General features: G+C 43.1%; 1 protein-coding gene and 1 long non-coding RNA gene across 2 annotated transcripts in view; one reads left to right on the top strand and one right to left on the bottom strand.

The window, feature by feature from the left end:
- LOC138103260 (neuronal acetylcholine receptor subunit alpha-7-like) overlaps positions 1-24,737 on the top strand; it is a 57,468-nt gene that overhangs the window by 23,731 nt on the left and 9,000 nt on the right. Inside the window, exons 3-8 of the mRNA XM_069001440.1 lie at positions 7,789-7,833; positions 9,480-9,589; positions 11,948-12,027; positions 13,215-13,382; positions 15,058-15,252; positions 16,554-16,640. Of these exons, the coding sequence (XP_068857541.1) occupies positions 7,789-7,833; positions 9,480-9,589; positions 11,948-12,027; positions 13,215-13,382; positions 15,058-15,252; positions 16,554-16,640 (685 nt within the window). The remainder of the gene's footprint in view (positions 1-7,788; positions 7,834-9,479; positions 9,590-11,947; positions 12,028-13,214; positions 13,383-15,057; positions 15,253-16,553; positions 16,641-24,737) is intronic.
- On the bottom strand, positions 341-4,391 carry LOC138103501 (uncharacterized). Its single transcript, XR_011147735.1, has 6 exons — positions 4,335-4,391; positions 3,858-3,991; positions 2,143-2,217; positions 1,744-2,054; positions 1,312-1,388; positions 341-487 (listed from the first exon to the last, which is right to left on the bottom strand). It is a non-coding gene; the product is annotated as an uncharacterized lncRNA (long non-coding RNA).

The raw sequence follows: 24,737 nt of genomic DNA, 5'->3' as shown, positions 1-24,737 counted from the left end.
ATAACAATTTGTGTCTAGTCCTGTTTGTTGAAACACCTGCCAACTGTGTGCGAAATACATGGAGGGCTATTTCAGGAGGAGGTATCCACCCTGGAGAATATAAAAACCATGTACATGCTGTGTGTGGATCATTCTGGATTTTAATGGAGGACTGACTGCTTTTGTATGGTGACATAACACCCTTTCCCCCAGGAACTAAGCATGTATGTCAGTTTATTCAAGCAGTCAGAGAGCAGCACTGTGCTGAAAGGCCATGTGAGGCCCTCTGACCCAGCATCTGGTGTTTTTATGAGAAGTATCTTTGAAACAGTGGGACAAAGCTGGTGCCCAGGATCCCAGGATCCCAGAGAACTGTGGGGACAGGGAGCCCTGCAATTTGCAGGTCTTTGTGTAGGAACTTAAACAGTCGCAAGACCAGTGTTGGTGTCTACATTGTGTCACAGTTCACAGGAGTCCTGATCTTCAGGGACTAGTGCAAACATACAACCTAGAAAAATAAAATTAGTTTCCTAAGTCAAGTACCCACAGCCCCAGGCAGTAGTTGAAAGTCTTGTCGCATGTGCAGGGCAGGAACAAGATGCCCTTTTTTCACAATGAAAATTGGAAAATCGAAAAATACTGGGGGAAAAGGCAAGTAAGACATGAATCAAGTAGGAGACTCTCAGTCACCAGTTCTGCCAGTGAGTGGGAGGGCTGCCTACTCTGAAGCCCTGACTGGCAACAGAAATGGGCATTTCTTCCCTTATTTCTTCTTTCCAATCTCACCTTTAGGGAATGCATGGGTTCAGTACTTGCTGCAGTGGTTTTTGTATCCAGGCCTTTGCATTTAACGTCCATATCTGGTTGGTCTCTGACATACAGGGAGCCAAGGCTTTCACAAGGAATACCTCTTGAGGACTTTGATAGCCATGCATTATACAGCCTAAGGAATATGATTGGCACCCCTGTGTTTGCAGCCTTCTCTGGAACAGTCCCTGTTTCAATGTTGTGCTCCTCCCAGTACAAGGTTCCCTTGAACTCTCCACTCTCACCAGAAGTGATTGCTCCTGTCTCAGGGGCTTGCAAGGGGAGGAGTGTGATCTGACAGTGGCCAAAACCTCCAATATGTAAAGTTCCTGTCTCAAAAGCAAGCGAGTAGACACTGCTGAAAGCAGCAGATACAGATGCAAGGGTACTCCCCCAGACTGCTCTTCTGGGGAGAGAAGAATGCGGGTGGTTACAGGCAGGGGACACTGCCTTTGTAGTAGCTGCTACACAGTGGAAAGACCAAAGGCAGACTGCACTGCTTGCTCACAGTGAAAGAATACATACCTCTACAACACAGGGGGGGCCCAAGAAAGGCATGACCTCCAGAAGCCAGTGGCATCAGATGGGAGTGTGATTCAACCCTAGATGAAAAACACTTATGAGACATCACATCCAACCATTCATAGGAGAAAACCCTGAGCAACAAAGGTGTTCAGCTATGAGATGTATCTTCATCCTGATGGGCAACAAAATACTCAGCAGGAGTTTGTTCTTATGTTATTCCTTTGTATTTTTGTTTTTCTCCACGGTCTTTCACCTTGACTCTTGGCCTTCTTGTCTGATTTCCATCTTCCTCCTGAGGGTGCTTTGTTAAAGGAATTGAGATGAAGTACTTAAACTTTAGGTATTCCTACGTAGTTGATGTTACCATGGCAAGGTTTATTCCAGTTTATTAACGAGACCCCTGAAATACAAAGGCTGTCCAGCGATACTTACCTGAATGTTGCCAAGGCAACCTGGGCAATCCTCAGAATTACTGGCTCTGTGAGCCTTCAACCATTTCAATGCATTTGAGCTGAGTTTTAGATAATCAGCTGAAGATTGTGTGCAGATTGGTGGTTCAGCAATGGAAAGGAGTGCCTGTGCAGTCATAAACTGAGAATACAAGCATTTGAAAGCTTGGTCAATTCCACTGGATATTTTGAATAAGACTCCACTCAAAGATCAGTGTCTCTGCTAACAAACTTTCCAAGTCTCCACGTCAATGTCTTTGTGTCACTTGACTGTTTCCCTCCTCGTCTTCAGATCTTTGGTACAAAAACAATGGGGAAAAAAAAAAATTAAAAATTAACCAAAGTAGTACCGAAGTAGTCACACATGACTTCTGAGAGTTACCTGTTCAATTTGAGACTTTTCTGATCATTGTCTTGAAATAATTCAGTGGCTGATTCAACTCCCACTTCTGTGGCTCTGCGAGAGGGCAAGAATTAATGACTCCTGCTGGTCACGTGGTAATAAATGCCTTGCTACAGAGATGACATGTAATCATATGATGTCACTACTGAACCAGGAAGGACTTTGGGATTTTTTGTCCACGTGATATGGCCTAGGTAATTATGTGGCTAAGGGCAGTTATATTTCACTTAGATGTTGACCTGGCAAGGGAGAATCTATTGACAGGCAGTGGTGCACAATGCAGGCAGATGTACATACAGTGTAAGCTTTGAATTTATGGCAGGGAAAAGAAAACCAAACTAAAACATTCACATGTCACAGCATGTGCACCAGAACAAACCAAACTGTCACTTTCTATGGGTCAAAGGTGGCTGTAGGAATAAGCAGATATCCAGGGCAGAGGATTAACTGGAGTCAGGCTGGAGATAGAAAGGGGAGAAAATGACCCAGATAAATACAGGAGGGATTTAGGGAACAAGTGTTGCACTCACTAGTGACGACAGCTTTTCCAGCATTTTTAAATACAGGAGCAAAATTATTTGTCTGAGCTGAACATTTGCAAACCAGGAGAACAGCCAAGGGAGTGATGGAAAAACACCTCTGGGAGCTGATCATTTTCAGCCTCACCAGAATCTTTGCAGGGCTGCTTTCAGTGCTTTGCTGCACAGAAAGATGGGAGCTGAGAGCCAGCCCAATGCAGGGGGAAGGTCATTGCCAGTGCTGACATCTTGAACAGAAAAAGCAGTGTGATAGGTTATTCAAGTTTTCTCCTGGGAGGAAAGTCATCCTCTCAACTAACCTTTAAACCCCTCTGCATAAACCAATGACACAGAGTGAGGGAATTCCTCCAGCACTTCCCAAGCTCAATAATTAGCTTTTACTTAGGCAAGCTAAGTGACCAGTGATCTCCTGAGACAGAGTAAAGCACATACATGCTCCAGGTTATTTGTTTGTGAGTGTCTATGTAAGAGAAAAATACATTCCCTTCTGTGCCAAGATATTTTAGAGGTGCATATAGTACACAGGTCCTGATAAAGATGGCAGGAGCAGCAATTCTTCTGCAGCTCTGGAAAGGAAAGGCAACCAGCCCACTGCAAAGGCCAAAGTATTTCCTTACAGAATGCAAAGTTACATGGCTCAGTAAACCACCCCAAAGATGGAAAGCTCCATAAACACCTTGGCTCTTAAATGCCTCTTGCTCTAATAGGGGGTGGATTCAAGATTCCCATGGCCCTTATGTCCTCGACAGCCCTAGCAGGCACTTTTTCCTTGGTTCCTCAGGGTCCTTCTCTAGAAAGGACTTAGCAAGAGAGCTACACCTGGACAAATGCCTGCCCAGTGTAAAGTCAGTGTCCTGACTTTTGACACTGGCCCAGTACCAGGCACCCATGCTCACTCACCCTCCCCTGCCATAGCTGGGCAGAGGAGAGAAAAATAAATTAATGAAGGGTTCATGAGTTAAGGAGCGTGAGAAAACGCTTCAAGGGCAAAACAGGCTCAACTTAAAGTTGCAAAGTGAATTTATTACTAACAGACTCAGAGGAGGATAATGAGAAGTAAAATAAGCCCTTAAAACACCTTTTCCCCCCAGCCCCTCCCTCCTTCTCAGCGACAGTGCAGGGAGACAGAGCATGGGGGTTTGGTCAGTTCATCACCTGAGGTTTTCTTCCACTTCTCAGGGGAGAGGAGTTGTTCCCCTGTGAGACTACAGGGTCCCTCCGATGGGAGACAGTTCTCCGTGAACTTCTCCAGTGTGGGTCCGCTCTCAGAAGCAGCAGTCCTGCCACACCTGCTGGGATGTGAATTCCCCCCCATGGGCAAACAGTCCTCCCAAGACTGCTGCGCCGTGGGTCTCTCTTCCACAGGGTGCAGCCCTCCAAGGACAGGCTGCTCCCTCCTGGAAGCAGGGCCCTCTCTCTCCACTGGGTCTCCCACTGGATCACAGCCCCCTCCAGGCATCCACCCGCTCCGGCACGGGCACCTCCCCCAGGGGCTGCGGGTGGATCTCTGCATCCCCCATGGACCCCATGGGCTGCAGGGGCACAGCTGCTTCACTATGGCCATCACCACGGCCTGCAGAGGAACCTCGGCTCCGGGCCCTGGAGCACCTCCACCCCCTCCTTTTCACTGACCTTGGTGTTGCTATGTTTTCCCTCACATGTTCTCACCTCCTTCTCTTCTCTGACTAGAAGAAAAACTGTGTGTACTCTGTTTTGATTTTCTTCTTAAATATGTAATCACAGAGGCATTACCAACCTCTCTAATTGGTCCAGCCTTGGCCAGCAGCACGCCCATCTTCAGAGCAATCAGGGATTGGCTCTGCTGGACATGGTGGAAGCTTCCAGCAGCTTCTCACAGAAGCCACCTCTGTGGGCCCCCACTAACAAAACCAGGCCATGTAAAACCAACACAGTCACATTTGCTGCTTCTGCAAACCAGGCACTTCTGGCAAACTCAGATCCTTGTTTGAAAAATATTTTGTTCTGTTGTGCAATAAGAAGGACCCATCAGGCTGCATCTGTTGACCAGCACTGTAAATGGAAGCATTTTCTGTGTTTTGCCAAAATGTCAAATGCCATTTAAGAGCTCAGCAGCCTGAAGGCAAGGATGGGAATAGTCTCTGAACGGCCAGGAAAACATCCTGAAGTGATATTTTTGTTTCACCCAAGCTAAGAGAGACATAAGCAGCCCAAAGCCCAAGTTAGACCTTGTGTTTTTACTGCTGTCTAAACACAAGACAAGGGAGACCATTGTTACTCTCTAGATAAGCTTTTGAGAACTCAAAAAGATAAGTTTTCCTTTGACTTCAAAGCAAATCTAAGCACAGTAGCCCTGTGAAAAGGAGGCAAAGCAGACCCAAGACAGTAAATTTAATGCTATGTGAAATACCTGGCTGAAGAATTATTTGGAGTCAAAGCTGATTAGCCAGGTCATTAGTATCTGACACACAAATAAACAGGTAAGGACAACAAACTGTTTTGTGAAATACAGAAGTCAGCCCAAGATGTCTTCCTTTGCAAGCTGTCAAGTATAAACTTACTGTGCCAGACAAAAATGAGTTTCCTTGCAACTCAGAGCTACATATGAAAGGCTCCTGATGGAAGGCACCTCCACATGCTGGAAACCCACAGCCTCACAGATGTACATTGGGCTTTAATTCATTCCCCTGTTGTTTACAAAGGTAGATGACAAAATAAGGAATGTCCCCTTCCCTGTAGGTTTCAGTGTAGATGGGGAAAATCCTTAATTTTGCACAGCAAAGGCACTGGCTGACTGTTGCTGACCATGTTTTTAATCATGGTGCTCAAGCTCCTTTGAGAGTGCACAGAAAGTCTTTGTTAGGAGGACATGTGCAGCTTACAAGTATAAAGCATTATTTGGCTAATGACACAAAATATTGTTAGGATTTGATGTGCAATTCAGAGGACCATCATACTCGCCAGCCCTACAGGATACCTCAGGAGTCATTGGTGGCCAGGAATGCATTAGTGAGATGGGCTGGCAGCTGGCCTCTCAGAATCCCTGGGACACAGCCTCTGTGTTGCTGGGTTGCTTTCATTTCCTGGTCAGTGGACACAGATAGCTCTGATGACTCTATCAATTATCAGCTCTGGGGTTATTGTTTACTTTAGAATTTTATTTTTCAAGATGGTGTTTGAATCCTTCAGCATCTAAAAAGCTTGTCTCAACAAGCCCAGTCCTTCTCTTATTTTTCTGCAGATTTTCTTATTTGCTTCAACCACAGCAACTAGGGGAACAAAAGGGGGTGCAGATGGACCAGGCCTCTGGAGGTGGGTTGTAGTTTGCATAGAGAGAGGCATACATTTGCTAAAGCAGCAGAGAGGAGAAAGGGAAATATATGAACAGTATAACAATATAAAATCACATCTGATTTTTGTGTGGCATCTCACAGCAGCAGAAGCAGTGTAGTCAGGTCCCAAGGGGACTCGAGGTAGCATGGTAGACAGTTTTGTGTGAATCTCTATGGCAAAGACCTGTTTCACATCTGAAATTTACCTTTCCTGGAGACAGGAGCCTGGCTGAGAGCCTAACTCTGGCCACAGTGCCAAAACAATCAGGAATCCTCCAGATCAATGATGTCTCCCTTTCTAGGTTGTGGTGTTTCTGGAACTCCAACAACCCAAATGAAAGGAGAGGAGATCATGCTACAGACAAGGTTCATGCTAAGAGTTCCGCAGTACCACTGGTCCAGTGTCTGGTGTGCTGGGGAATCAGTAATTAGGAGACTTCTCTGGGCAGTTCTCCTTCATGCATTAGCCTAGGAGTCTGCAGTTCCTGCATGGGACGCAGAAGAAGTAACTCCAGAGGACTCACAGAAGACCACACACTCCTAGGGTTGCAGCTCAGTGTAAGATGTTGCAGTTTGGTTTTGAGCAGCTCTTCTCTGACATTTCTGGGGTAGTTTCTTTGCATATGTACTGTGAGGGTAGCTCAGGAGGGTTGGAGGGGAGGAAAGGCAGAAGGAATGTAGCTTGAGGTGAACAAACTGGTATTTTTCCAAAGTGAATAAGGCAGTTTAGGTTTTTCTACCTTGTTAGAGAGTAAGTACTGCAATAAGGACATGACAAGAGAGGGCCTGCATGTCCATGGAACTCTCTGCATGGTTTAAATTCCTGCCAAGCAGCTTGCAATTGCAATGTCTCCCACCCCAAACACTGCAGACAACCATGTAAGCTTCCTAGGGCATGGACACACACATGGACAGCTGGGCATACAGTGAGCCAGTCCCCCTGAGTACTGCAGCCTCAGCTCCTGGGAAGTGCAGGGCGTGGCTATGGTCGTCTTTGTGTACCTGTGTATCTGCACCACAGTAACTCCACAGCCCTGCTTCTCCCTCCCCACCGTGCAGGTTCCTGCACCTGCAGAGTAACTGCAGAAAACTGGGCACCTTGTGACTCCCCAAAGAACTTGGGCACCAGCTGGGTGGTGAGAGCATCTTGTTTCTGTTGTGAGTAAGAGATTCTTCCCCATGGCGTCTGCATGTGGGTCTGAACCTACAGACTCCTGCTCTGTGCAGGTGCCATGTGAGCTCCCTCTCAGGCAGCATTCATGTCCTTTTTTGTCAAGTGATAGCTTCTGCCCAAGGCCTGTCCTTCCTTTCTTTTAACCAGAGCTAACTACGTAGCACTGACACTCAAAAGGAACAGCACTTCCAGCATTATTTCACCATTGCTTTGCAGTGGCCACAAATACAACGTAAAGTCTCACAACTATGACACGCAATGTGGAACTGGAAAACATCTTGTTTTGAGCAAGTAGCTAGAAGGTAAAACTTGGTAAGGAGTTCGTCCCCAGAAAAATAAGAGAAATCATCTAATACTTTCTATTGTTAATCAGTTACAATAAACACAGGAGATCTGTGGATTTAAAGGATAGTAAAAAAGTCACCATTGTCTGGGCCAAATAGTGGTGTTCCAGTGAGCTCACAACCTACTCCATGGAGTTTGGTTTATGTACCCCAAGAGTCTGGATTCTCTAGAAGACACAGAAACTCTTCCACCTCTAATCAAACTGTTTCATCCCTTTTTCTCCTGTCTTTTCTTTCCTTCCCCCTTTTGTTCAAAGGATGAGAAGAATCAGGTGTTGATCACCAATGCTTGGCTACAGATGGTGAGTAATCTCTGTCAATAAAGTAGAGAAACTGTCTAATTGAAAACTACTGGATATGATTTCTTAGCTTAAAAGCAAGACTGCTATCTTATAGCTTGTGTGTAATGTAATACAAGCAGTCATTTGGAGTCCTTTAAAATTTCCCTAGTGCTCCTTTTAGCATTGAAAATTAAATTCAGGAGATTGCACTAATCCTTTGGACAGACCTGTTGACCTTTGGAGAAAACCAACTGCATTGTTTTGCCAGTGGATGTTGGGATCTAGTAACAAAGAGGGAGTTAGAGTCCCATCATAGCTAAGAAGAGAATCTTCAAGGCCCTCTCCATAACCAGTGATGGGAACTTACGAACGAGCCAGGCACCTAGTAAGACCCAGGCAACCTGCACTTGCCACTTCTGGGAAAATCCCACCTCTGCATGAAATTGGGAGCCAGGACACCTGCCCCTGAACACAGAAGTGGTCACTGGACCATATGGAGACTACTCATGGTGGTGGGGTGTCCAGGGACCACAGAGAGCCCGATGCTGCACTGCTGCTGCCAGCACCCAGGCACCTCTCTGGGATATTGCCTTCCCTCGTGCTTTACAAACCTCTTCCATAAACATTCCTCCTCCCTCTTCTGCAACTGCTCCAGCTCAGGATTCACCTGCACTGCTCATGCAGGATAAGCAAAACTGACCTTCACTAAGGGCTTTGTGGAAGGGAGTTTCCCATCAGGTCTACCTGGCTGCCTCTGGTGAGGGATACAGAGTTTTCTTATGCTGCGTAAACAGATCTCCTCAAGGGCTTGTGCTCAGGAAAGGAGTTATTGAAGGAGAAACCAGTGGGAGACTTGAATGATCAAACTAATTCTGCTTTGACTTTTGCAGCCAAACACTACCTCATATTAGTATGTTCAACTGAAAAGGCTGTTTCTTCCCCAGCTACCTGCTGGGATTTGCAGCAGAAATGAGTATTTTTATATTGCAAAAACTAACCCAGACAAACCTATATGACTGCAGGATTGTTAAGTCAGAGCCTGTGGGTGTCCTGTCCCTTGCAGAGATGTTCTTCAGTTTTGGCACTGATAAGGGTTTCCCTTGCAGCCCTCCCATTGAGCTTCATTGTAAGTCACAAGGTTCATCCCAAAAGCTGTTCCTGCACCTATCTTGAATTAACTGTGTTGAGGTGGAGGAGATGGGATCAGAAACAGCTCCTTGGCATATAAAGCTCACTTGCCTACCTCTCAAAGCAAGGTGGTTAGTAAAAGAGTCACCCAACCTCTGTAACAGATTAAATTATTTCCACCCAATGGCGACTCTCAGACCCTGGTCCACCTACCACTGACCACCTCAGAAACCACTTCACCTCAGAACCAGCATACCTCATAGAGATGCCTACTGCCAGTGTTTCTGCTAGCCCATCAGGAAAGGTTTGGGATGCCTGGCTTCAGGCCACGAGATGAAGAGCTAGACACTGTCTTCAGTAGTCACACTGTTATTTCCTCTATATATGCCAGCCTTTCTTAATAATTAAAGCCAAGCATTAAACTATTATCATACTGCTGCTATTGCTATTGGCAAAATATGTTCTGTTCCCATAATATTCCAGAGAATTTAGGAGACTTTTACAAGCTCATATAATCTGATGTATGTGTTTTCCAACAGTCCTGGGTTGATGTTTACTTGTCTTGGGATCAGTATGAATACCCAGGAGTGCAGAACCTGCGATTTCCTGCTGACCAGATTTGGGTACCAGACATTCTTCTGTATAACAGGTAAGCAAGATGTGAAATGGCCAGTAGGAGACTAGAACTAGGTGCTGAAAAGCAGCTGTGCTTCACTGATATTACTGGCCTTTTGCCCTCTATGGATTTAGCTCTTACTTTTAAAGAGTAACAAAAACAAGCAAGCATCAGCTAAGAGATTTTTCTAATAGCCAGTCCAACTCTTCCTTGCTGTAGTTCTGCATGTGTCTTCTTCAGCTTTTTCTCAGTGAACACAGAGAGAAAATTATCAATATTCTCTTCAAAATTACTGTATCTGCAGGAGAACTATTGTCATATATCTGTCATAGTGTTTCTGATTGAAGTAAACAAATGAATTCTCTTCTCACTTTGCTTATCACATATTTTATAAAGCTCTCCATCATTCTTCTTCCACTCTGAACACTCTCTAATCTGTTTTTCCTTCTCCAGAGATGAATCTAGCTCTCTAGACAGCATTTCTGCAGTGTTGAATGAAGTGGCAGCTCGCTAGACAGCTTAATGCTGTTAAAGTTTCCTTAATGCTTTCCAGGAGGAGGGGATTTAGGGTTTTTTCTAATAATATCTTAATTCTGGACTTATTTTTTGATCTATTGCAAACTCCAGATGTTGTAATTCAGCTCTGCTGGCTTACTAGATTTTCCCTGTTATGTATTTCTCTGACAGTTTTCAGGGTAATGCTTTCTAATTACCCAGAATAAATTGCATTTTGTTAGTTTCCAGAGTTCATCAAGATCCATCTTTCATTCCAAACCCTCACTACAAGATATCCAAAGGAAGCCTGGAGACACCTAGCTTGCTTAAGTGTTCTTCATTACTTCAGCTTTGGTTCTTACTGTCTCTTCGTTCCTTTTCAGACTCTAAAAAGAAGGCATACAGCTTGGTCCATATTACTGTAGTTTATAAGAACATGCTGAAATTCAGATAGATCACCAGCCTCCTCTTAGTCAAAAAAATAGATTGATTTGATGTGTTTGGCCCTTCACAAATCTTTGCCAGATGTTTCACCCCATTTTCTTTGAAGTTAGGCTGATGTGTCTATAATTTCACCTTTAAAGGAAGTCAGAATTCTCTTTGATCTCCCCTAAATCACCCTGCCCTTCCCTTTTCTCCACAAGCTCTCACAGATAATTTTTAATGCTTCAGAGGATATTTCGGCCAGTCCTTTCAGTTCTCAAGAGTGAATTTCATCACATCTGCTGAGTAGAATCTGTCTTATCTACATTTCCTTAACCTGTTCATCCCCTGTTCTGTGATGGACTCCTGCCGCTGTGTGAGAATTAATTGCAAAGAGTGAAGCACACAGGGTGCACGATACTGCAGCTCTCTGCACCCTGTTGTTTTTTTTTCCCTTCCATACCAAGTGATGGATCAATCTGATCCTTTGTCTTTTCATTGTCCCCTTATATTTATAAAACCCTTTTTTGTTGCCTTTTATGTCTTTGATAATTATCACTCATTCTGGACTTAGCCTTTTCAGTGTCATCCCCTGTTTTGTGTTGGGGACGATACTGAGGACTGAGAGCTCAAGACATGGATAAAAAACAGATCAGAAGAGTAATGGAGGCTCTGAATTTTTTACATCTGATTGAAAGACAGGGTAAGAATGGTGTAGTCGTGCAATATAGACCTGCAAATAGCCACTACAGGCAAGGCTCTACAAGTCAGGTGATCCCTCTGTGGTTAATTTCTTCCCAAGAGACCGTAGGGAACAAGCCTCCAGAGCTGCTTCTTTGAAGAATCATGTCCTTGTCTGATTTTATTTAAGCCCTTTAATTTTCTCAGAATTGTTGGAATAGTGAAGAAATTATCTTTTCTTGGTCCCTTTTGCTCTTGGAGTCTCAATGAGTCTCCTCCTACAAGCCCCTAAAATAACTTCTCTCCAGTGGTTTCTTCCAATGCTGAAAGCAAACTCTTGTCCTCTCTGTCTCAGGAGACTGCAGAATTGTTACGTCAGGCCACCACTGCTGTTACAATAGATATCTGGGTAAGGTGCAGATTGCTTGATTTATGTGGTGAGCTGCCTCATTTTGACAGGTGCCCTAGAAAAGCCTTATTGTCCCAACTGTCCAGTTTTTGGATACAGCTAATGTGACACTTTTGCCACTTTTCCTTCTGCCTTTGTTCTGAGACATACAACACTCTGTGTGTCACTTCTTTGAGGACATTGCAGCATGCAAGCAGCCTGCCCTGGTGCAGGCCGACAGTAACTATGAGGAACTGATATATTGGTGAAGGGTAGATTCTTCACCCAGATGTAGAAACATAATTCAGCAAAAAGGTTATTTTTATGTTGACAGTTACATCTTTACTCACATATCAGCTTGCTTTTTCTTTGTTTTGTTCTGTTTTGTTTATACTGTATTACAGTGCAGATGAAAGGTTTGATGCAACATTTCACACAAATGTGCTGGTGAACTACTCTGGATCCTGCCAGTATATTCCTCCAGGTAGGGCACAGAGAGTATTTGTTTACTTTTAGTCGCATAATTTAAAGCAGTTTTCCTTCATTAATGAAACCAAGGTGTTTAAAATCTGTCTGTGGAAATTTTGCAAGCTGTCAATAATGGGACAGACCTACTAAGAAAATTCAAGTCCATTATCAGTGGTGTATTTCCACTTTACAAATCAGTAAAATGTTCTCCTGAGCAGTTTGCTCAGAATGTCCAGAGGCCCACCTGAGGTGTCATCCAAAGTAAGGTGGTGTGCACCATCTTGTCATGTTTCATGTGCAGTCCAGCTCGGTCTTTGTTGTGTGGAGACGTGAGCAGAGGAGACCCCAAGAGCAGCACTCACTCAGCATTGAAGCCCTTCCTGCCAGGCTGAGGCTACAAATCCAGGTCAAAAGACAAACTGGGATTGGTCTCAGCCAGTTGGGCCCAAGTCTCAGTCTCTTTTCACCTGTGTTGCTGATTCCATGCCTGCATGGTCCAGCAGCCATGGACTCCCCAGCAAACACACAGGCTATGCCACAATTGCTCACTGTGGTGGACAAAAAATTCCTAAACTTTGTGTCATAGCATAGCATAGTCTCCAAGCAGGTCCATAGGGCCCAGGGGGGATCAGCAAGGACTTTCCTGATGGCTGCTTCACTGTTGTTCCCTACCCCTTAGACCTCTTAAAGCATCCCAGAAAGTGAACGAGACACATTCAGAGTAAAATTCAAGGCTCAGTTAGCACACAGATGATAAAGGTCAGCACTGGGCAAGGTTTAGCACAACAATGTATTGTCAAGGGACTGTGGGTCTGAGGCAGGCCTGACCAGGAACTCCTTTCAAAGAGCTGGTCACAGTACACTCAGCCCCTGGAGCGTACTCTTTGCTTCTGTCAGACCAAGCAACACTGCCTGTAACCTGCTAGGGCCAGCCAGCACTTGGAGACAGGCTGGGCTGCTTCTGCATGGCTGTAGTGTCCTGGGCAACCTACCTCAAGGATGCAGTGACAGAGATCTTCAGTGGTGGAGGAAGGGAGGTTATTCTACTCATGGCAGCATCTTCCATCTCCAGTACTTGTTTGGTTACCCCATGACTGTGTCATGCAGAATTTCTGAAGACGAAATTTGCTCACAATCAGAGACAGATAAGGGTAATGAAATGCACCCTGCACATGCTTGATTGTGACTGATTTCTATCTACAGGCATTTTGAAGAGCACGTGTTACATTGATGTCCGCTGGTTCCCCTTTGATGTGCAGAAGTGTGATTTGAAGTTTGGCTCCTGGACTCACAGTGGCTGGTTGATTGACCTGCAGATGCTCGAGGCTGATATTTCCAACTACATCTCAAATGGAGAATGGGATTTAGTGGGTAAATTGGCCAGCCTACAAATTTTCAATAGTCTAATTTTCAAAGGCAAACCTGAAATATATAGAAATAAACCATCAATTGAACATGGAATATAGATATTAAAAATATATATCTAAGAAGAAGCAAAAAAAGAGAAAAAAAACCCCACGTATCCGAGACAGCCTTTCAGCAGCATTCATTGAACTGTGTCTGAAAACACTGTGTTCTGAAGCAATTGCCTGCCACTGAGTACATAAATGAAAGCTACTAGTCCTGACACATCTGAGCAGTTTGTCAGTACTAAACTTGGATGTGTCTCGTGTAGGTGAATGGAACACTACTGTCAAATTTACTCTAACACAACAGCAAAATTGATTGGTGTAAAAAATATTTCAGCAAAACTTTTACATAAAGGGATCTTTCTCACCCAGAAAAGCATCAAAGTGTCTACCAGTTCATAAAACCTGCAGATTAGTATGTCTCTCTCCTATGCTTTGGAAGATACCTGTATTTTCAAAAGAACTTATGCCCAGAACTAGTTATTCAGAGTGAGATTCTAGTGAGTTATTTTGAACTCACTTATGCAGCTGTAAGTCACAAGCAATGTTACAGAAATTGATGGAACTTAGACAACTTCAAGGAGAGGTTGCAAAAAAGACATTTTGTCTCCAAGTCTGGATATACAGATGAGGAAATAGCTGCCCTGACCAACTGCATATAAATGGTAATTTTTGCCATTGAGGGCATCTGAGAAATTATGTTCAGTTTTATGAGAAGCCAGAGGACTCCCTAGTGAAGTCCTCCTAAAGTCCAGCTATTTCAGAGCACTCCTCCCTGTCCAGTGGGCATCTTTGTCCAATAAATTTGCATACCTGATTAAGAGTCTGTGGTTTATCTGCCTTCAACCCTGACCAGGGGAGAACAAAACAGGGACTTATTTAGCTCATACAGCAAAATCATTAAGTAGCACCTCAAGCAAGCCATAGCTATATCCTTTAAGAAAACTTTGCTAAGCCCCTGCCAAAATGCAAAATTGTCACATCATCTCTCATGTCCACAGAAACAAAAGAGAAGTGAGCAACTTTGGCATGAAAAATATGAGGTGCTGAGTTCTTCCAGCTCTCCTGACATTTCTAGTGCTGCTGCAGTCCCCATCACGCAGCATGTCAGGCAATCTGCTGCAGCAGGATCACCATGGGCAACCCTGCAGTACATCTGTATGGACAGCTATGTCTCTTCACCTTCAGATATGATAGTCTTTGAGCTTGACATTCATTTTGAAAATTAAGCCATACCCTGTTTTTCCTGACAAAAAAAATCAAATGGGTATAGCGGATCACAGAAAAATAAGAAGCAGTGGCGCTTGTCACACAGAACATCTGCTGCATGTGCTAGTGAATATCACATTAACAGTATGTCACCATTCACAGAATGCAGGAAGGCAGAATGCACATTTTTCTTCTTGAGGTTGTGATGCCCAGGACTGTTTTGTTCAGGCCCAGATGAGCTTTATTGGCTAAGCTAGGTTCAAGTGACTCAGAAGGCATGAAAGTAAACCATAGAAAACACAGAAGGTGGACTAGGAACAGCGGAGGTGACACACATTGGTTCATAAACCATCACTTCTTGGTCCAGTCCAGGGAGGTAACTGGGAGTCCTGCACCTCTCCCCATTGCTCTCCTCACCCTCTCTGTAGGTGTCCCAGGGAAGAGGAATGAGATGTACTATGAATGCTGCAAAGAACCATATCCAGATGTGACGTACACTATCACCATGCGTCGACGCACCCTCTACTATGGCTTGAACTTACTCATTCCCTGTGTTCTCATATCTGGCTTAGCACTGCTTGTATTCCTTTTGCCAGCCGATTCAGGGGAGAAGATTTCCTTAGGTAAGTGCTAAAATATTCATTTGTTTCATAAGCATCCTATAAAATAGAAAATAAATACCTCATGGTGCTATGGTGCTTGATGAATAAAGATTTCACTAGAAGAGCAATAGAAGTACTTTTTGGTTGCAGGAACAAGGATAACAGCTTTTTGTATGGCATTCACCCATCCTGTGCTAAACACTTACAAAATCTTTTGGACTGGGAGGAAGCTGAACTTGTTGCTGGCACAGGTGGCAATAATAGTATTCTGTCGTGCCTGTTGTAACGTTCTTTAGTATGTCTCAATGCATTCCACAGCTCACTAACTCTCTTTTTCAGACAGGACATACTAGGAAGCAAAGACTAAAGGGCTGTGAACAGCAGCAGCTGGGCACTGGAATTTCACCTTCAAAGTTCAGCTCTCAAAACATCTAGCCATGAGTCCCTTAAACACAAAGGAGTGACAGCCATGGAAGGGCTGTTGTGTGTGTTGATAAAAATGGGAAGGGTTCTTCCAAGAGAAGATAGGGCAGAGCTGTAAATACACCAGACTGGCCCAGATGAGACCTTAAGAGTTAATTGTGCATGGTCCTGTCTCAGGACAGAGACTTTTAAATCATATGAAGTGTCCTCAGTGGGTTTTCCTTTGGTAAAAAATCAGGTATCTGAGCAGCCTGTCTTACAAGAAGTAAAACACAGGCTATTGGGGGTACAATTGCTGTCTATGAAATATAGGATGAAGATAAGGAAAAGAGTTATTTGAGCTGAAGTACAATGTTGACACAAAAATAGGAGCTAATTTTCATGCATTGACCTTTTCTCAGTATCAGGGTGGTTAGGTTTAGCAACAGCCTTTCCAGATAGAGCAAAGAGCTTCTTTTAAAACAGACTCCATGCGTTTGAGGGATGTTAAATAATATGCAACAGCAAAATCTAGACTCCTGTCTGTGCAAGTCTCTCCTAGCCCTTAACAGCCATTTGGGCTTTGTGCAATGTTTTGGAAAAGCACTGTAGTTCACCAGTTTTGCAAGCTTTGTTTCACTCAGCAGAAAATATTGCTCCATTACTTTGAGAGAAGTAAGGGTTTTGTGTGTATTAGAGAAAAGTGAAAAGAGAGCAGATAGAGTTGCATCTAAAAATGCTCTTTGCACTTTGCATGTTGCACTTTGTGGAAGTTCTAATCTGCATTGACAGACATGAAGTCATGGGTTTGGCTTAGCTGTATATCAGGACAAAAAGCTATATTTAACAGCAAAGACATCAGAGGAGCAGCTGCAGAGTTCATTTTCCTCATTCTTCCCAAACATGTTCACTCCCTCCAGGTATCACTGTCCTTCTTTCCCTGACTGTATTCATGCTGCTTGTGGCTGAGATCATGCCTGCAACTTCTGACTCCGTCCCACTAATAGGTAAGTTGATTTTTTCTGCTTTGTGCACCATGTATGATGCCTCTCAAGAGCTGTTCAAAGCCAATTTGAGGACAGACTCTTTTTGTTACTCTAGTTTTGCATTCAGAAATGTCAGGAGTAAATGTCAGCCTGGACTTCATCATGTGCATGTATGAAAATGACCTACATGAGGTTACAAAAAGGCACTGGAAATATTAGATAAGCAGGTAACTGCAAGGATTGAGGGGACACAGAATCAACACTGCAGAAAATTCATCTTTCTTTTTCTGCATCATCCCACCTCCCTGCTGTTACACAACTCCTTCCCGCCTTCCCCCTTCTCCTCCTCTTCTATCTGTCTGAAGAGCAATTCAGGATACAGCAGTCAAAATTCAAATATATCACTGGAACTTTTTTAATATGTACTGAAAACTGTGGGACAGCACATGATCTTGGGACTGTGGGCCAGACAGACATTGTTACATCCCCTAGTTTTTATAGGACCTCCCCTTTACCTTGGTCTCATGGGGCCTTATTGCAGGGTAGAGAGAATACACCTGTCCTATTTTTCAAAATAAAAAAGAATGAACATTACCTGAAAGACCTGTGAATAAAAATCATGACTAAAGTACAAATTCTAGGCAGACAGTAGAAATGAACAAAATAGTCAACAATATGTCTAGATGCTGATGGAAGATGCATCACACAACTGTATAATGAAAGCCTCAAAAAAGTTGTATAGTGACTGGGACAAAAAATGCATTTACTCATCCAGCTTTATTATCTCTCTTCAAGGATTTAAAACTAGGCCTGACTCTGGGGAAGGAGGATAAGCATGCAGCAGTAAGGAAAATAGCACACACAGGCAAGACTTCCTGAAAGCCTCCAAGAAACTTACACATCTTAGTGAAAGTCAGCAGGACTCTTGACTTTCAGTCATACAGGAATTTCCAAAAAACTAACAAAACCCCTTTCTGAACATATACCTAGGACACAATGGAGACAGAAACAATTCTAAGAGAAACTTGTGTGTAGGGAGGAGTCACAAGCTATCTTGAACCATTGTTGACATAACTTCACTTTGTATAATGCATAACAAATCCCATTTAGAATTAGTAAAGGGTACACTTGCCTATGGCCAGTCCACTAGCTTTAACAAGAACAGTTTCTACTAATACAGTCTTCTATCACAGAAGGTAGGATTTGTACCAAGAAAAGCTATGAATAGTTACATATTTTTACAGAGTTGGTGCTGTAATAACAGACAATTTCTGCTTATCAGAGAATTGCTCCCTTCCGCAGTATTCCTAGTTTAAAGGCCTGCTCCTAACTCCCTGCTCCACTCTAAATTGGCAGGGAGACTGCTTATCCACTTGGCTTTTGCACCCAAACAGCCCTTGTTCAGCAAGTGCTCAAAGCTGGGCTGTGCAGTTTTACATGATCTTGAGTTCTGAAAACCTTATCCTTACTCTGACAAAGTAATATAGCATCTTCTCTTCACAGTGGTCTTCCAGGTGATCCCAAAGGGGATATTTTAGCTGCTGAACTGAATATGCCAGGTCATGATCGCGGTTTTTCAGTGTGATCTCTGGTCCTGTTAAAATCCTCAGAATTAATGTGAGGAAAAGGAATACATTTGGAAAGCTCATCCAATTTTTGAAGAATCAGCGTGGTTAGCAACAGGTTGCAGGAATAAACAAATCTTCTAAAGCATGTAGTTTGTGAAGGACGCAGATAATTTGATCTTGAAGTCAAAAGATCCCTTACTGATCTGCTGAAGAGTCACTGTTACTGGTCTTCATGCATGTGGGCACAGAGATACTTTGAAAACATTACTCCACATGCTTTAAAAATCTGCATTATATTCTTAGGGCCTCTCTGGATCTGGATGAACCCTTACAGCCTTTGCTGTTTCAGAGCCACTAATGCCTAACATGCTGTACTTTCTCCTCCTGCTGACCTCAGCTTTAACTACTGAACTCTAGTAATATGGGAAAATCTCAGCTGCTGTTGGAGTGCTTTATTGAGGTAGCAAAGGAGAACTGTTCTAATATGATACCAAGAAAAGTACTTAGTTTTTATGATCTGGAACATTTTTACAGAGTAATGTGGAAATCATTACTTAGTTCCTTTTAGTTAAGGGGAACCTCAAATTATGTTAGTAACAAATACATCACCTCTCAGATTAAATAATCAGAAGGATGCAAGTGGGACAAGACAGGTGCTTTTTTGTACCTTTGCAAAGTGGGTCACCCCTTCCTTGGTATGTCCTCTGCCTTCTCTGCCCAAAGCAGAGACTCTCTTACTCCACACGTCCAACTTCCCCAAATGAGAGATTCCTGTTTCTTGGTAGCCTACCAACTATTATCTTAATACATGTTAAAAGCAAGTCCACTTCTTTTTCTGTAAAGAGCAAGTGACAAGACTTGGCCTAGGAATCAGTAGCAGGCTACTCAGCACCTTTGAGCACCAGGACCCTGCTGCTCCTGCTGCAGGGTTGTGGGCAGAGCTTTCCTTTCCACGGTGAGCCATCCACTTTCTGTGCCAAGAAATGTTCCAGTTGGACAGGCTGGCCCCCTGGTCTCACTCAGCTTTCTTGGGGTTTGCATTCACATCAGTAGATAGCTGCTCCTTGCCCAGCAGCATATCTGCTCCCACCCTTCTCTTGCACACCCTCCCTTTTGGGGAAACTATTTTCAAAGCCCAGTTTTCAACAGCACACATCTATGCAAAAAAAAGCACCACAATATTTCAAAAGTTGAATCCTGCCCTTCCACAGAGATGACAATGAAAGGAGAAGGCTGAACCAGGGAAAGATGCCCCTGTTTCTGTTTAAAACATTTATCACCCATAACACAGCAATAAGCTCAACCATTTAAATCAAAAGTGTTGAAGTCCATGACCTCTACAAACACAACAGTTTGGCCAGAATCCAGCACAAGTCAACTTTATGAACAAGGATTCTTTCTCTACAGTGTACTGTAAGTCCCTCCTAGCACTTAAAACCTCTAGAGTGTAGCTCCTGAAAGACTTTCAGACCATGGCTATACAGCAGCAACTGTGTCCTAACTTACCCTTCCTATGGTAGCTTAATCATGCCTTGCAGGAAGCGTATCTTGCTGCAGTTGTGATTTTACTTGCTTTTAATTTTTCTCTTTAAAGTTACTTTTACCCAGAGTCCATAGAAGTAGGAAACTGGAGTTCATTACTTGAGGAAATGCAGAGAACTCCAGATGTGCTACACAACTAAATTACTGGTCTGACTGTGCTAATCACTGGGTAAAATCATAAAGCCTGTGTGATACAGCTCAGGTATATGCCAATTGTTTTTTCTCTTTCTAAAAACCTATGTAATTATGCAAATTTGTTTTGCACTATATAAATGCCAGTAATTTTACGTGGATTTCATGCATCTTCCAGTCCTTATTATTGCACTCATCCAGTGCATTATGTGGAAAGACATAACCATGTCCCACTGTGTTGATTTCCTGGTTCAGCAACTAAATCAAAATGAAACAAATACTGGTATTAACAAGTACTGTTATTTTAATTAGAGCTCTTGCACAAGCTCAGGCTCTGCCTTTTGAAATTTAAGGCCTAGGTAATTCATCTGAGAACTACATTTGAGGTATTTAGCTCTACACTGTAGGACTATTTCTTTTTTATAAAGATGTGATTCATGTTAGGTGAATGGTTGAACTCAATTAAATTAAAGGTATTTTCAAACCTAAATGATTCTATTATTCTGAGCAAATAATAGTAGACCATCAGATCTGGTTTTGGTAATGGTTATATGGCCACCTCTGAGGAAAGGATGAGTTCCTTCCTTAGGCAATAGACATATGCCTGAATTTCTTTAAAGTCTTCATATCCCCGATCTGTTTCATTAAACTGTGTTTTCTATCCAAAAGCAACCTTGTAATTAAGACTAGGAAATCATGCATTACGAAGTCACTAAGGCACAAATTCCCTGAAGTCAATACAGATTCCTAACTATAACTCTTCCCTTTCTTTACTTTGGCTGGAGCCTCCTTAAGATTACACAATTGGTGGTCATGTGGTCCCACATCCAGTGATATCAAATAAAGCAGTGACCAGAATAAAATTTATCATGCACTGCTGTAGGAAAGTCTTCCATAATGCTTCTGGATAAGCTGATAGTTTGGGCTCATAGATTTAAAAAAAAAATTTATCTCCTAATGTAATGTTTAGTTCCTACCAAAATCAGCCAGTTTTTCAGAAAGACAGATCAATCCATAGCCCATGTTAAAGTCAGACATGGCCAAAAGCCATTGCTCTGGAAAATTTAGGTCAAGCCAGTGAGGAGCCTAACCAGCACATCTTCCTGACTATTTTTTTCCCCTGCCTGCAATATCATCTCCAGAGGGGAAAAACTTTTGGGGCCACATGGCACTGAAAAGTCTGTAGCTGTCTGCACTTCCTCTCTCTTGCTGTTATCCTGCTGCCAGCACCAGATTCTTTGTTTTTAAGAAAACACCAGTCCCCAGCACTCGTTAGCCACAGGTTCAGCTCTTGTTCCATTCTGCAGTGAGACACAGGCTATAAGGAACTTACTTCACCCACCCACATCCATCTTGCATTCACCTCTGGTTTACTGTGCTGCATTCCAACCACTGTGAGGACAGGGTGGCACCGTGCAGAGACAGACCCTAAAATGCCTGCTTTGAAAACTTCATACAGCTTTTTGCACTTGTATTGATCTAAAGCTCTGCAGGGCTTGAGTTCAGGCCGCAGGTAGCAGAAAGTACTGTCACACAGAAAAACAGCCAGCAGCACCCATGGCTGGACTCTTTAAGTTTTAGACCAAAGCTGCAATAAGCTCTGACTTACCAGCTTTGTGTCCATCCTAGCCTGTGCTCTGAGGATGTATCACTTTCAAAGTACTTTGTCAATGCAGATAAGGCATGCTTCTGCCCAAAAGCCAAATCTTGAAATGAGATGTTCAGATGTCTCAGGCCATCAGATGATTTTTTTCTTCTATAGACATTTTTACACCTTGCAATTCAAGGCTTCCCCTTGCACAGGAAAAGTGGTTAATAACTTCTGATTGTTTTCCATACCAAAATAATTCCTTATTTTCTACCAGCTCCCTCCAAAATAACACCATTGATTTTGGATCAAGAGTCTGTATTTTGTTTTAAAAGGATTTTATAGCCTAAAGTGTGGAACACCAGGGAGCTGGTATGTGGCCAGAGGTTGAAAGGGAGCATGAGACTCAGAAATATAAGGAACTGTCACTTCCTATGATTAACATCCATGTGATGCTTGACATTTTGGCTGGATGCATCAAATAAAGCACAGTAAAAATAAAGTTATCTCCATCTCCAGTTAGCACAACTGCATTTCTCTCTGTCTTATTTGGTGAGTTCCTCTGCTTGCTTTTTTAAAAATCACAACACTTATTTGCTGCTTAGGGTTCCATTATGGTGATATTTTCCAGCTGTGTCCCCTCCTTGCTGTTGCTTACCATGTCTACACTATTTCAGTAAGCATGAACACTTTACACTGTAAATAAGTACTGTTGCAGCAGATGCTTGGGGTGATTTCTTGCATTTAGTCATACAGCAAATGAGACTGCAAATTACCAGGACAGGGAAGCAATGTGGTGCTTTGTCACCTTCAGGAGTTACAGATTGTTTTAAGTTATGAACATAAGGCATTAGCTGTTCTGACTAGAGAGACAAAATTAATCTCTTTTTACATTTTTTGTCATCTTCCTGCATGTTCTCAGCTGATGCCACTTCACTTTACTCTGCCCCTTTTTGAGTTTTTGGAGTGCTTTCCCCCTATCCTTTCATGGTCCTGCCTGTACCTTGTCAGAATCAGGACCCTGCCCAATCTCTTTCACGAAACAGGAATTCTCATTCATGGCAGCTCTTAAAGTTTCATACCTCATGATCAGTGATGCTTTTCCCAAAGCCAAGAGTCCTGAATGTTTATTCTTTACAGAAAAAACCCAAACAAACAAACAAAACAAGACAACAGTTTTACTTTTCAAATTCCCATGTCTATTCTTCAAAAGCATATGGGAGATGAAGCGTTTCAAAACACAAGTACAAGTCCTCTCCTATATTTCTTTGCTGTCTCTGTACAACAGTAACTCACAGACTTTCTCCTCTATGTTTTGTTTTTCTTGGTCTCTGAGTAACTCTGTCATTGCCCTTTGTAGACTGCCACAGCATCTGCCCAGCAATAGGCCTGGTCCCTACCATAGGAAAGATGGATGTTTGGAAGCCCCTCTGCTGGTGTCTGAGGTTTTCAGCAACCTCCACAGGCTTCAGTTCATTAACCTGCACCATTTCCAGAAGGAAGAGCAGTGAATATCTAATTCTGAGCTCACGAGAAGCACAAAGCATTCAGCCCCGAATGACTGAAATTACCGGACTTAAAAGTGGCTCTAACCCAGTTGTTCATTTCACATGCAAAACTTGATGTTTTCTGAAAAGATAGAATAGAAACAGGGGGATGGCATCCAACATCCAGCCTCCAGTGGGAGGCATCCAACATCCAGCTTGATCAATGTGAATACCCGAGCACAACACTTTCCTCCATCCCCCAGTATTTCACAGGAACAACAAGACTGTAACTGATCACAGTGCAGATGCTCTGTCTCTCTTGTGATTGACTATGGTAACAAATCTGGATCATATGATAACTGCTGACATGATATGATATCACTGTTCAGTAACAAAATCAAGCCAAAACATCCATCCTAGGGATTTTGTTTTATTTACCCTGTTCCTAGTCAGTCCTTGAAGTTAATCCAGTTCCACTTCAGCAGTATGTCTTCCAAAACATCTCTAAAATAATCCTAAGGTGCTTCTCTAACATCAGATAATGACACAAAACATCCAAAAATGGTACTGACTGCTCTTCAAATTATGAATTGCAAATCATTGCCATCCTTTTGATATAGGTGACGTCAGAGTATGCCTGCAAGGACAAATAGCAGTTCTCACTGACTTTTTAGAAGGCCTTCTGACTATCTGTGGTTTTATTAGATCCATATTTGTTATGACAACAGCACCTGATCATCTTGTGATTGTGCTGGGACAAAGGATGACAACTCCTAGATGTTAAAACCGCTCTCCAGATAGTATGTTACATAATGCCTCTGGCAAAAAAGGAAAGAAAATCAATTGTACAGAGCAAATATTTCATACTTCTGGAAGATCAATCAAGCATCCAAACCAGCTTTTTTGTTCACACAACTCTGCTGAAGAAAGCATCCTACAGGTTTTAAAACCTATGAAGAGCATTTAGAAGTGAACAGTACAGACTGCAGTATCCCTGAGGAATGTTGCTGTGTAAGCCAGGGATAGTGAGGAGCTTCAAACACAGATCTTCTGGTCCATTTTCCTGGCCTATGGCAGCTACCCAGGACAGAGTGCAAATGAGCTACTTCCCGTCCAGAATGTGTCAGTCACTTCCAAGCTGTGCCTCAGAGCAGCTGAATTAACAGCAACCAGATCCCTGGTCTTTCACATGCATCCTGATTAGGAATTGCTGTTTCTGACACTTCCTACTGTGAAGGGAATTGTTGAAGACTCCAAACTGACCTAGTAACTAGTAACCTAGTTACAAGTAGAACACAAAGAGATGTTTAGTGAGAGTTGCTAAGCATTTCCCTCCTGCAGTTTAAGTGAAAGGGGCTGAGCTTCTTTGGGAAATCAGATTTGCATTTACTTTTGCCAACAGACTCACATGGGTGTAGCCCTTTGTGAGAGCAACAGCTTCAAAGTGCTAAATGGATAAATGCTATAGGATTGAGAATGGTTCCTAAAATACTGGCAGAAACGGTCTGGTGGCTAGGCCAAGGTTGTTGCTTGGGAGATCAAAGCTCATTACTTGTCTCCCCCATGCCCCACCTCACAGGAGAGCATCCTATTTCTGTGCTCAGTAACATCAGTGGAGACCCAAAAATAGTTTGCTAATTCAGGGCAGTATGGGTCTAGGGTAGAGTGAATGAAGATTGCAGTCCTGTGGCTCCAAGGGAAGTGTTACCCATGAACACTGTAGTTTGATCCTTTCAGCAGCAAAGCTTCTCTGCTCATAGGGTTGCTGCAGAAAGCTGAGTCGTGGTCATAATCAGAGGGG

This window comes from Aphelocoma coerulescens (assembly GCF_041296385.1).
Source record: "Aphelocoma coerulescens isolate FSJ_1873_10779 chromosome Z unlocalized genomic scaffold, UR_Acoe_1.0 ChrZ, whole genome shotgun sequence".
Classification (NCBI taxonomy): Eukaryota; Metazoa; Chordata; class Aves; order Passeriformes; family Corvidae; genus Aphelocoma; species Aphelocoma coerulescens.
This window is presented reverse-complemented; position numbering and strand designations above follow the sequence as displayed.